This window comes from Apium graveolens, chromosome 5 (genome assembly GCF_009905375.1).
Source record: "Apium graveolens cultivar Ventura chromosome 5, ASM990537v1, whole genome shotgun sequence".
Classification (NCBI taxonomy): Eukaryota; Viridiplantae; Streptophyta; class Magnoliopsida; order Apiales; family Apiaceae; genus Apium; species Apium graveolens.
The window spans coordinates 129673912-129688639 of record NC_133651.1 but is presented as its reverse complement, the minus strand read 5'-3'; the positions used below and the strand labels follow the sequence as shown (position 1 = coordinate 129688639).

The window sequence follows — 14728 nt, the reverse complement described above, 5'->3', positions numbered from 1 at the left end:
ATGACCTTCAGCACTAAAGACTATGAGGATGTCATTCGCCCGCACGAGGACCCTCTGATCATCAATCCTATCATCGGGCAAAACAAAATATGGAAGGTGATGGTGGATACCGGCAGCTCAGCCAATATACTATTCCACAAAACCTACTGTAAGATGAACTTGGCGGGAGAGCAACTAGAGCCCTGCAACGAGGCCCCCCTCTATGCAATCGGAGGCCATCCAATTCAGTTCGAAGGAACGATTACTCTTCCGGTCCTCCTGGGCAAGTTGCCGTATACCGCCGAGAAGCTGGTGAAGTTCTACGTGGTTCGGATTGAAAGCCCGTACAATGCAATATTTGGCAGGCCCTTCTTATCAACTTTCGAAGCAGTGGAGTCCATACCTCACCTCAAACTCAAGTTCCCAACTGAAAAAGGGGTAGGAGAAATGAGGGGCGATCAGAAAACTGTCCAAATCATAATGCTCGAAGACCTTGAGAAGCAGTCCTAGAATAATGCCCTATCATTCATCTTAACTTAATTATTTATTATTAATGAGGCCCAAGGAACCCCTGTCCCGGGGCGATTAAAGGAAGGACATGGTCCTTCGCCCTAGATAATGAAAACAATTAATCCGACCAGGTTTAGGGGCGATCCCGAAGATGACCGCTGATCTAGGGGCGATCATTAAAAAATCAGCATCCATGTGCCCTCGCCTGAATTAAGAAAGGATTAACAGCCCGAACCAACCTTCGACCTTTAACCCTTGGGGCCGTAAGGGGTAGTGAGGCAGCAATACATTAAAATCGTTAAAAAAAGATCGTTGAGGCCCGAAGATATGCCCGGATTGGATCCCAAGACGGCAACGCACTGCTTGAATGTGCAGCCCGAGGCCAAGCTGGTAAAGCAAAAGAAGAGGACATTTGCTGTCGAACGACAGAAGGTAATAGAGGCCGAGGTGGAAAAACTTTTAGAGGCCAAATTTATCGAGGAGATCGAGTATCCTGACTGGCTAGCCAATGTGGTGGTCATGAAGAAGTCGAACGGGAAATGGAGAATGTGCGTGGATTACACTGACCTCAACAAAGCATGTCCGAAGGATCACTACCCATTGCCTAACATTGACCAACTAATAGACGCAACCGTAAGATATGAGGTACTTAGTTTTTTGGATGCTTTTTCTGGTTATCATCAAATTGCTATGAATGATAGGGATGTGCCCAAGACAGCGTTCACAACTCCGAAGGGGACTTATGCTTATATTAAAATGCCCTTCGGACTGAAGAACGCTGGTGCCACATTCCAGCGAATGGTGAACAAAGTCTTCAAGGAGCAGATTGGGAGGAACATGGAAGCATACGTGGATGATATGATAGTGAAGTCACTGTTCCAAGATCATGCCGAGGACTTAAAGGAATGCTTCGAAACTCTCCGAAAGAACAACATGAGGATCAATCCGAACAAATGTACCTTCAGAGTCTCTAGTGGAAAGTTTCTCGGGTACATGGTCAGCGCCCGGGGGATAGAGTAGAACCCGGAGAAGATCGAAGCGATTATCAATATGGAACCTCCCAAATGCATTAGAGATATACAGAAATTGACGGGGCGACTCCCCGCCCTTCGGCGTTTCATTTCCCGGTCAACCGAGAAAGCACTTCCTTTCTTCGTCGTGCTCAAAGGGTCAAAGAATTTTGAGTGGGGGCCCGAATGCCAAAAGGCGTTCGATGAAGTAAAGGAATATTTAACAAAGGCACCACTCTTGATGAGGCCCGATCTGAAGGAAACTCTTCAGCTTTATCTAGCTGTGTCTGACAGAACTCTGGGGGCCGTCCTTGTGAAGAATTATGAAGGCAATCAACATCCCGTGTTTTACGTGTCCTATGTTCTCAAGGACGCAGAGACAAGGTACCCCAACGCTGAGAAATTCGCATATGGGTTGGTTATGGCCTCCCGAAAATTGCGACATTACTTTCAAGGCCGGACGGTCCAAGTTGTCACCGATCAACCTCTGAAGAAGATTTTGACCAGGCCCGAAGCCTCCGGGAGAGTCGTAGCGTGGTCCATTGAACTCGGGGAATTTGATCTCGAATATGTCCCCCAAACGGCAATTAAGGCCCAGGCTTTGGTCGACTTCATGGTTGAATGCGCATTCTCGGGTCCGAAGGATCTCTCGCCTGAAGAACAACTAATCCGGATCCCAGGGAAGTGGAAGCTCTTTGTAGACGGGTCGGTCGCCGGAAAAAAGTGTGGGGCAGGCTTGATCCTCTCCAGCCCCGAAGGATTTGAAATATGCCAGGCCATAAGGTTCGACTTCCCCTTGACAAACAATGAGGCCGAGTACGAAGCCCTCCTCGCAGGAATGAAGCTTGCCCGAAGCCTCGAGGCGAAGCACCTAAGGGCCTTCAGCGACTCCATGTTGGTTGTGAAACATTTCACAGGGGAGTATGAACAAAGGGATCCCCGAACGAGAGCCTACGCTACCAAGGTACGAGAAGCTTCTTTATCATTTAAAACCTTTGAATTAAGTCAAATTGGCAGAGAAAACAATTCTAGGGCGGACGCACTTTCCAGGCTAGCTTCGGCCGAGACACAGAACTTAACCGGTTCTATTTACCTCACCGAAGCCAAAATGCCTTCGATCGAAAAGAAAGAATGCCTAGAGATTCACCAGGGAAGCGACTGGATGACCCCCCTCAGGAACTTTCTGGAGAAGGGCATTCTGCCACCCGACCGGAAAGATGCCCTGATGGTTAAATACAGAGCATCAAGCTACACTATCATCAATGGGCGAATGTATCGCCGATCAGTCAGTCAACCCCTTCTACGCTGTTTGAACAGCGAAGAACAGCAACAGGCTTTGGAGGCAGTACACGAAGGAATTTGCGGCGAGCATCTGGCTGGTCATTCCCTCGCCTTTAAAATTCTCCGGCAGGGATTATTCTGGCCCACTTTGAAGGCAGATGCCATCGACTATGAAAGGAAATGTGTACAATGCCAGTTGTTCTCCACTGTCCCGAAGCAACCTCCAGAAGAGATGACCTCTATACTAAGCCCAATTCCGTTCGCCGTATGGGCCATGGATATAGTCGGCATACTTCCTACCATCACGAAGCAAGCGAAATACTGCATAATCACCATTGACTACATGACTAAATGGGTCGAAGCCCGTCCTCTGTCAACCATAACCGAAGAAGCCGGTAAAAAGTTCTTCCTGGAACAGGTCATTCTCCGGTTTGGCATTCCAAAAACCTGCATCTCAGATAATGGAACTCAATTCGTTGGAAACAAATTCCGCAAGTTCCTGCACCACTTCAGAATCCAACAAAAAATTAGCTCAGTCGCCCACCCACAAGGGAATGGGGCGATTGAAGCGGCGAACAAAGTGATATTCCATGGAATCAAGAAGAGACTAGGCGAGGCAAAAGGAAGATGGGCGGAAGAACTCCCTTGGATCTTATGGGCTTACCGAACCACCCCCCGGACATCGACCGGAGAAACTCCTTTTAGAATGGCTTATGGCACCGAGGCCTTAGTTCCTGTCGAAGTGGGCTTGGAATCATACCGAATCGAGACCTACAATATGGAAACTAATAGCTTCGGGTTGAAGGCGAACGTAGATTTGCTGGAGGAAGAAAGAGAAGCCGCCCATCAAAGAAACATGAGGTATTTACTGCAAGCGGCACAACACTATGACTCCAATGTGAAGAAAAGGGCCTTCGGAGTAGGAGACCTAGTATTAAGGGAGTTGGCCGTATCTATGCCAGCCAAGCAAGAAAAGCTCCAGCCGAACTGGGAAGGGCCTTACAAAGTGACCGAAGTCGTTCGCCCTGGAACCTACAAGCTCGAAACGCTGTCAGGCGAATCAATTAAAAATACTTGGCATGCCAGTCGCCTTCGGAAATTTTATCAATAAGGAATTTCTTAAAAAGCTTGTATTTCAATTATATGTGAAGAATGTAAGCGGACTGATTGAATAAAGATGCATTTCCTGTCAAAATTTCCTTTGGTTCTTCCTTGGAAAGAAAGCTGCTGTATAGACATTCTTCCTGAGTTGCTCTTCTTGTTTGAACTATAGAAGAAACATCACCAATGATAAGATCAAAGGGGTGATCTTTTATCCATTTCCTTTGTTGAGGTAGATTAGCTCCAGATGAAGAGACCTCATTATTGTCTTGATGTGTGATTGAGTTTTGACTATTTGAAACTCCCCCTGAGTTTGTGGATCTTTGATTTGAGAAAGGGGAACTTTCTATAGGTGATCTGTCTTGACTTCCTTCACCTTTCGATAACCCGACAGATGGTGAATTTTGAGTAACGACGGATGAAGCAGGTTGTCTCCCGACGGATAATGCAGATTGCCTTCCGATGGATGAAGCATTGTTCAACTCGACAGATGTTGAGTTTTGTGCTTCATTGGTGGTAAATTTATCTGCATTATCCTTAGATACATTCTCTTGATCACTTTCATCATCACTGTCATCACTAACCATCTCCATATTGTCATATTTGAGGCTCTCATGGTAATCTCCATCTTTCAGTCCTTCAATATTTTGATCATCAAACACAACATGTATTGATTCCACAACAATGTTGGTTCTTAGATTGTAGACTCTATATGCTTTACCAACAACATATCCAACAAAAATTCCTTCATCTGCTTTAACATCAAACTTCCCATTTTGATCAGTTTGATTTCTCAGAATATAGCATTTGCAGCCAAAGACATGAAGAAAGTTTAGAGTTGGCTTCTTGTTCTTGAACAATTGATAGGGAGTCATGCATCTTGCTTGATTAACCAAAGAAATATTCTGAGTGTAGCATGCAGTATTTACAGCTTCAGCCCAGAAATATGTTGGCAGTTTAGATTCTTCAAGTATTGTCCTTGCAGCTTCAATAAGTGATCTGTTCTTCCTTTCCACTACTGCATTCTGTTGTGAAGTCCTTGCTCTCATGACAGAATTCTTGAACTCAGTCCCATTGTCACTCTTGATTCTTCTTACCTTGAAATCAGGATGATTATTGACTTGCCTTATGTGATTGATGATGATTTCACTAGCCTCATCTTTAGACTTTAGGAAATATGTTCAAGAGAACTTTGAGAAATCATCTACAATTACTAGGCAAAATCTTTTCCTTGAGATGGACAATACATTGACTGGTCCAAACAAATCCATGTGAAGCAGTTGCAAAGGCTCTTCAATTGTTGAATCAAGTTTCTTCCTGAATGATGCTTTAATCTGCTTCCCTTTTTGACAGGCATCACACAGTCCATCCTTTGAAAACTCCACTAGAGGAATGCCTCTTACCAGTTCTTTCTTTTCCAGCTCATTCATGGTCTTGAAGTTTAAATGGGATAGCTTCTAGTGCCATAGCCAACTTTCATCTTAACTTGCTTTACTGAGAAGACAAGTTACAGATTCTGCATTAGATGAGTTGAAATCAGCTAGGTACACATTTCCTTTTCTCACACCAGTGAGAACCACTTTGTTGCTTCTTTTATTAGTCACAACACAGGCTTCTGAGTTAAAGGTTACTGAATTGCCTTTGTCACAAAGCTGGCTGATACTCAACAGATTGTGTTTGAGACCATCCACTAAGGCAACCTCCTCAATGATGACATTGTCCTTTGAAATCAAGCCATATCCCACAGTATAACCCTTGCTGTCATCTCCAAAAGTAATACTTGGGCCTTCTCTCTCCTTGAACTCTATGAGCAGGGTAGAATCACCAGTCATGTGTCTTGAACAACCACTATCCAAGTACCAAAGATTCTTTCTGTTTCCCTGCACACATCAAAATCAATTCAAGTTGATTTTGGTACCCAAGTTTCCTTGGGTCCTGCCTTGTTAGCTTTCTTTTTCTATTTTTTAGGCCTTATTTCATTTGACTTAGGAATTTCAGATTCATCCTTAGTCATTTGAGTTGGGCCTTTGAAACCATTCATTGCAACAGAATTATCATGCATATTATGACTAACAGGAAATGGCATGCTATGGGTAAACATGTTATTCCAGTAAGGCATGCTAAATGGCATTTGTGGCATACTATATGCAGCATAATAAGGATTAGGTGCAAATGGCATATTAGCAAACTGTGCATTCATGATCTGTGTGGACATAGCATTAACAGGCATGGGAGGCATGGCATTCATGTCAGGAAATTGAGGCTGCACAGACATGGAAGTAGGCATGGCAGATTTGTAATTAACAGACAGATGATTTACACTACCACACTTGACACAGATTTTTTAGGGAGCATATTTATCAGGTGTGTAATTATTGTGTTTGTTAATCCCTACTTTACCATTCCTATTGTTTTTACTTTTAGTCTCTGTTTTTACCTCAATCTTTTCCAGTCTGTCACTTAACTGTTTGGCAGTCATGTGACCAACATTAGCCTTTTTCCCTTTCTTAACTTGACTTGACTCTCCTGAAACAAAGTTCTTGGAAACAGACCCATACTTCTCATTCAGCTTAACTAGTTTGGCTTTGCTAATGGGCTTGCTCACAGCCGACAGATGAGGATTTTCATCATTCAACGGATAACACTTTTTGTTATCCGACGGATAGTCCTCATCATCCATTGAGTCTACATCTATTAGCTGTCCATTTACCAAATTAGGTTCTAGTTTCTCTTTGTTCTTTTTCCAGGCTTCATCACAGAAAGACTCGATTCCTTGAACTTTGGTGATTTGAGCATGGACATCCCTGGATGTTTTCCATGCTTTAATCACTTCTTGTTCACGCTCGAGCTGCTTCTTTAAAATTTCTTCCTTTTTCAAGGACTCAGTTAATTCCTCCTTAGCAATCTTACACTCAATTCTTAATTTCTCAAAATCAATAAACTGAGACTCAAGCACATTATTTCTTTCACTTAAAAACAAATTGTTTTCTTTGATTTTAGCATTTTCTTTAGTAAGAGACTTAAGTGTAACACGGAAATGATATAATTCTGTAGACATGTCATTAATGTCATCATTACACTCAGCTTTAGATAAATATGCAAGGTTTGTAGTAATTACCTGATTGCTTGAAGAACTTGTCTCTGTCTCATCAGACTTGGCCATTAGGGCTAGATTGACATAGCTGACATCTTCATCTTCATCCAGACTATCTGCTGCCCAGTCATTTTCTTGTGTAATAAAAGCCCTTTCCTTTTGCTTGAGTAGATCAAAATATTTTTGCTTATAATCCACAGACTCAAACTTTTTCTTACTGGAATCTGACTTCCTACACTCACTGGCAAAATGCCCTGCCAAGCTACATTTGAAACATTTGAATTTTGACTTATCCACCATGTTTCTATTTGGCTTGGCTGCTCCAAAGTTCTTCCTGAACTTGAGCTTGGCAAATCTCCTAGAAAGAAATGCTAGGTGCTCATCAATGTCCTCCATGTCATCTTGGCTCAATGAATCTTCACTTTCTACTGCAAGCCCCTTGCCCTTGTTCTCACAGACCTTTGAAGTTGATTCAACAGCTTCCATCTTCAGTTCCTTCTCCTTTTCCAACTCAGCAACTAGTGCAATGGATCCTCCTTTCTTCTTTCCTCTCTCCATCCTTTCATCCTGCTCTATTTCAAGCTCATAGGTTTTTAGGATGCCATACAGTCTCTCCAAAGTAAACTCCTTCTAATCTTGTGAGTTTCTTAATGAGACTGTCATTGGTTTCCATTCCTTTGGAAGATATCTAAGGAATTTCTGATTAGAGTCTTTAGTCTGATAGACCCTTCCATGCAACTTGAGAGCATTTAGTAGTTTTTGAAACCTACTAAAAATGTCAGTGAGTGGCTCACTTTCCTCATTGTAAAAATGCTCATATTGCTCCGTGCCATCACAGATTATCTGTATAGTATCCCAAACTTCCTTGGCAGTTTTGCAGTTGATAATGTTGTCAAACATGTCTGCATCAACTCCATTAAACAGAATATTCATGGCCTTTTTATCCTTCCTGACTTGTTCAATGTCAGGATTAGACCATTCATGTCTTGGCTTGGGGACTAATGGCTCGTTTCCTGTTGCAGCTCTCATTGGAACATGAGGGCCTCTTTCTATGCAGTCCACATAGGCCTCATCTTGAGACAGCATATGAAGATGCATCTTTACCTTCCAATGATGGTAATTATCTTTATCTAGAAAAGGAATCTTTCCTCCAACGTCCTTCTTGTTCATCTTGCTGAATTGTTTTGATCTTTAAACTCTTTATAAGTTAAGAGCTTGCTCTGATACCAATTGTTAGTCCCTTAACAATATAGCAAGAATTACAGAAGGGGGGTTGAATGGAATTCTTGAACCTTTTTCTTAAAATAAAAATGTTCGAACTCGAATATAAATATAAGTGTATTGATTAGCACAATGCGGAATAAAAACTTAGGTGAACCAAAACACAAGTAATTAAAAACAAGTCTTTAAAAACTTTCTGGTGGATTTAAACAATTCCACCAGAGATATATATTATATCGAGAGAACTCTGTGTGCAAGAATGCTCACAGCTGCTTACAAATATGAACTACTAAGAATACAGAGAAATGCTAATAATTCTGCTTACAAATGTTTCTCACTTTTTGTATCTCAGATCTCAGTTTCTATTTGCTACTTCTTGGTTTATATATTACCAAGATTACAAAGTCAAAAGACAGGATCATTATAAAAACTTATCGGGTCTAATGCTTTGTTACTTTGTTTTCTATTACCCAGTTAATAGGCTTCCTCATTCCATTTGCATACACTTCGACGCATGTGACTAGTTGTCACTGTCAACTGATATTTGAATTCTTTATCCGTTAAGTACATGATCATCCGTCGACTTTATGATCATCCGTTGATGGCTTCATTGATCATCCGTCGATTGCTATATTAAACATCCGTTGATAGCTATTTGATCATCCGTCGATGGCTTTGTTAATCATTCGTCGGTAGCTATTTTGGCACTTGATTTCAATTGATTTATGCAGAATTACAAGACATCATCTATGTACAATTAATCAACCTATTCTGCATATCTAGTTAAAGTCAAACATGACTTATATGCCACTACAGAATCTATACAAAGGTGTATGCAGAAATGTGCTACAGACTCATTATTACATAAGCTACTCACTCGACGGATAATAAGTCATCATCCGTCGGGACTATAATGATTTATCCGTCGGGACTATAATCCTTATCCGTTGAGTGCTACATTATTTCACTAAGTAAAATCTACTTAGGTATTTTGTTTGAGTAATCATCAAGTACACAACATATGCACAACAATACTTGATATCAATTTCTCCCAATTCAATTTCCCATTTAATGAGCCTTCCACTCGCTTTAGGGCTGTGAAGGATGCTTTTCAATGGTTGGTCCATCAGGACTTCTATTTTGTATGCCTGGAAGTATGGTTGTAGCTTCCTAGAGGCGGTTATGAGGGCGAGTGCAAACTTTTCACTGGTGGAGTAGTTCAACTCAGCTCCGTGGAACACTTTGCTAACATAGTAGATGTAATATCCGGGACATAGCGTGTAATTATTTTTATCAATAAACGAATATTATGTGATTATTATGTGATTTTTGGTGAATTATTTAATGATTGGTGTGGATATGTTGATGCTTATATGTGGTAAAATAAAAGTATGTTAATTTTATTATGTCTAGAATAAAATATAGATAATTACGGTATTTTTCTGGTAATTTTTGAACTGTTATATGATCTTATATTTATTTATGAATTTTTTAATTATTTTCTGAATAATTACAAAACTATTTTCTAAAGCCGGGAATTGTCCAACTTCAACCGTTTTTACGTTTTTACAACCCGAAACTCTTCCGAAAACTCCTTCCTAACCTAATCTGATAATTCCGGACATTTTTTTGTTTTGACTTTTTCGATCTGGATTACGGTTTGACCCGTGGGCGCAAAATTTTCGATACGATAATCATTTCAATGAAGTAACAAAATCCGTATTTTCGAAAGACGGGATAATATTACATTATTTTCGTATAAGGTGTTTTATAAGAAGCCCGGTTTGGATAATTATCCAATACAGGTACCAAATCAGAACATTTTTGTAGTTACTTAGCGGCTAAGTAACTAAATTATCGATCCAAAACAATCCAACACGAACCAATATTCCATAAATATATATAACCCTTTTATTATTTCATTTTATTCGTATAATCATAATCGATCAGTAGAAATATAGAATTTACAGAGAAAAACCTTAAAAACGTTGTGTTCTTCATAATCAAACCCACGAACGAAGGCGTTATCGAACTCCGATTCGGGTGTACAATATATCAAATCGAAACTCTCGAAAATACCTTTCTGAATCAATCAACTGTTTTGGTGCAGAAATCGAGGTAATTTTCTTATTTAATTATTTTATTTTGAATTAATTAAAGGTTAAATTAGGATTTTTTGTTCTTGATGTTTTTGATATGAAATGAGGGCATAATCGTGTAGATAATATTTTCAGCTCATTTTGGTATATTATATGTCAAAAACCGAGTTCAATAACATATAGAAAAGGGTGTTTGATTCTCGAAAATAAAATTAGGGTTCTTGATATGAATGTTCTAAATTGAAAATTGGGTTTTTCCGGGTTAAGGGTTATTGTTTAAAATTGATGTTACCAAGTTATAGATCGTTGAACAACGGTTCAATTGGTATATATAAGCTTAACAGACGGTTCCATATGAAGCCTCGCCGGAGTTGAAGAACTCGACGACGACGACGATGTTTGAATCGAATTTCCGACTTGTCCAGGGATCAGTTATTAATTTTATTGATACGATGATGTTCCTGGAAAGTGGAACCATCGATTTGCACCGTTCAATGCTGTTCTGGGCAGGAAAAAGACCGACCGGCAACGGCAGGCGGCGGCGCGGCGAACTCCGGCCGGCGAAGTGGAGGCGGTGACTGTAATATCTACAGTTTAGCCCCCGTATTTTTATAAAATTTATATTTTTAATACTTCTGTTTTAAAATCTTTTGAAAATCAGATTTCATTTTTTAAAATATTTAAAAATCAGACTTCTGATTTAGTATTTTCCGAAAATGTATTTTCTTTTCATAAATTGATTTTTATTTATTTTAAAATTCCAAAATTTAGTATTTAATTTCTGAAAATTATTTTTGAATTAAAAAAATATTAATTGATTAATTAATTTAGTTAGTTATTAATTAATTTTAATTGATTATTTAATTAGATTTAATTATTTATTTGGATTTAAAAATTTCAAAAAATAGTTTCAAGCTTTAAGATATTATTTAAAATTATTTTCAAGACTCGATAATTATTATAAAATTATTTTAAGGTCAGATTCGGGTGTTCGAACCCTATTATTTTATTATTAAATAAATCGGAGACCCGTTTTTATTCTGAAAAATGTTCAAAAGTTCGTATTAAATACTTGGGAAATCATATTGACCCCGCATCATCTTTGAAAAAATAATTTGATCGAATATCTTGCGTGCTATGTGCTACGTGTTATCTGATTGATGTGTTATATGCCTATGTGGTTAGTGCTTGACTGTTTTAGTCATAACTTTCAATCCGTAAATCGGATTTGGGAAAATGAAGGGTAGATAAAAGCTTATGATGTCTATGAGACGATTAGAATGATATGAGATTGAGTATTGATAGATACTTGTGATGCCTAGTAGAGTAAGCGAGGCATAGAAAAGAAAACCAGTGATTAGTAAATAGAACTGAATTATAGAAAAAGAAAGCAAGTGATCGATGAATAGAAGCAAGGCATAAAAAAAGCAGGAAAGTGATGGAAAAATAAAACTTTTAGATGGGTAAAGTAAAGTTGGAAATCATCGGTGATAAGGCAAGTACTTCTGAACCTTCTTCAAGATATATTGCAAATATTTCCAAACTTTCTCATAACATGTTGCTAGTATTCAAAATAAATCCTGATTTATATTGCAAGCGCTTTAAACTATTCAACCTTTAACCCTGATTCTTATTGATCATGAGCCATAAGCCTTATTCTTCATGAACCACTGATTGTTGAATTCTCAGATACGAGCCAGACACATACGATACTAGTCCACAAATACATATCTACCACATCCTGATTTCTGATATTGAATTGGTTGACATACCAACCCTTATTCCTTGTTTAACAGAAGACCAATCCTTGGAACCCTTGAACCCTTGATCTTCTACTTTCTAATTTTTTCCTTGATTGAAAACCAATCTTTTTGAATTCCTTGTTATACCTTCATGGCATTGTGAATCACCCTATGTTTCAAGATAAATGTTGCTTATGATTTAGCTTATTCAATTACATTGGTTATCATATTAAATTGTTTTAGAATTGGATGGTTTATAAATGTGGACCATATTCGTGGTCATAATAGGCCAATGCGTGCCTTAGATCCAGTATATATAGAAAAGCTGAGAGTCTTGCTCGGGGTTAGTGCGTGACTGATCAGCAGCCTAACCTTGGTTTTTAAAATGAAAAGTGAATATCCAATTCTAATCATTGCTTATTCAGAAACTTGATTCTTCTGAATCATTTCAATTGGTTATTGTTTAACCTCAGTTATTGCTATTATGACTTGCTGAGCTAGTTAGCTCACTCTTGCAAACCTTTTTATATTTTCAACAGTTGAAAAGAAAATTTTTGGTAACAAGGATTCCCAGTCTAGTGTGCGGGCTAGGGTTCCAGGTTAAGTTGGATCGAGCTAGCAGGAGCTTTATATTGTAGATGAGTTAGGCAATATTGTAAGAATGATATTATTATCAAATGTAAATTAAACTAGCTGGGATTTGATACGATGTAATAAAAGATATGGTTGTGGCTTGTTTTCATACTTTAACCTGTTGTGTTCCGTGGTTGTGTAAAGAAGGGTTAATGCATATAACATATTATATACATGTTTAAATACAGTGTGTGTGTGTATGTGTTGTGGCCCCCAAAGTTCTGACCCGGGTTTGGTGGGCATTACAGTAGATATGCTTTTGAACCTTTTGTTATCAGAGCCACATGTTATAAGTCCCTAAAATAAGTCTAGATTGTCGGGAATGGATAGAGGGTTAGGATTAGGATTAGGAAATAGAAAGATAGAACGTCGAGAGGTTGAGTGCGACTGTATAATAGATTTTGATATTATTCGTGATGAGATTTGAGATTCTTATTTAGCGACGCGATTCTCAGATAGCGGCGATGGCAGATTCATTTATCCCGGGATTGTCTGATCATTCGGAGTCTTCATCCGGAAGACCATCATTTGACTCACACCCTGCTCTTCCACCGGTGTTAGCCATGTCACCCCCTGTTGCAACGGTTGCACATTTTCAAGCTACTATCCCATCCCCTGATGTGAGACTACCTATTCGAGGATCCTCCATATGCTAATTTTGGTCCTACCGGATATTCAGCTGTGAGCGCATCTTTTCTGTCTATTCTACACTTTGTCCTATACCATCAGTTTAAAACCCGTCTTATGAACTAATAACACCTATGAGGATGGATTCGAGAGCTACAGTATATGGTGAGTACACGAGATATTAAGGAGGGTGAGAAGAAGCCTAAGGAGAGGATTCGTGTGTTCCGGAGAATACTGCTACCAGGTTATATTGAGCTACTAGTAAGTATGCTACCAATGATTATCTTGTGGAGTGAGTTAGATGGATTTTAAAGAAATTTGAAAAGATTGGGAATCGAGAATTTTCTTGGAAGTAAATGATGATGGTATGACCCAACATGATGCGTATGATAGTAATATGATGTGATATTAGCCGATCTTGTTTTATAAAATAGATTTGATAGACCTATTATACTTAGTAATCATAAGAGTTGATGATGGGAGTGTTACCAGTATGAAAGACTTGAAGAAAAGCTATGAATAAGATAATATGCAACGGTAACTGAAATTTTTGTCGATCAATGAAGGCAAAATGGACCCAATAAAGAGTAGAAGATAAAATGAAATGACTGAGCTCTTATCTGAGTGTTTCCCTAATTTGATACTTGGTAGTGGATAAGAAAGATGACAACCAACTCATATAGTAATGACGACCAGGTGTGTGATTTCCAAAATTTAAACAGTTTTCAATAGAGATTTTTCTTAACAAAATTTTCTAAAAGTCCTTTAAACAAAATAAGTTTTGAAAACTTGGTTGTCAAACTACTACTTGAGTTTCTTGTTTGCTATAAGATTCAGATTATCCAGGAGAATACTTGTTCTAGAAATTAGTATGGTTCATTTAGAAGGCCAAGTGGACCCGCTATTATGGATAAGATTTGAATGTTCCTAGCAGAAGAATGTAAATATTATTTGATAAGTTTAACGACAAAACCAATGTATAGAGAAACTTCTCATTCAATTTTTGAGATGATTAGAGTTCAAAGAATACGTCAATTCACAAGAAGCCGAGTATGAGCAAAGAAGATTGAGGAAATCTCCAGAATTTCTAAAGGAAGAATGTTATTAGCAAGGGAGTTGATATGTTGAATAATCAGTAGCGTAACCGAATTTTGAAGTATGATTGTAAATCTCGTAAGAGTGTAATTATGGTCGAATTATAAATATTGAGCATGGAAGCGTGACGTTAAAGATACAAGACCTAATGAATGAGAATTTATTTCAATAATCAATTAAAGAAGGCATTTCAGAAAAATTTCTAAAGTTAATATATGACTCGGAATGGGATCTATTGATCGGACAAGTGTTGAAGCTATAAATAGATGAAATGTGGATGGCGACCAATGATCTCATTCTTTTGTATACTACTATATACTCTTATGAATCTTGAAT

The 14728-nt window shown here is 38.7% G+C and overlaps 1 protein-coding gene across 1 annotated transcript; it reads left to right on the top strand.

The window, feature by feature from the left end:
- Positions 1 to 489, top strand: LOC141660382 (uncharacterized). Its single transcript, XM_074467364.1, has one exon. It carries the CDS (start codon positions 1 to 3, stop codon positions 487 to 489), a length of 489 nt encoding a protein of 162 aa, XP_074323465.1.
- The last annotated feature ends 14239 nt before the right edge of the window (positions 490 to 14728 follow it).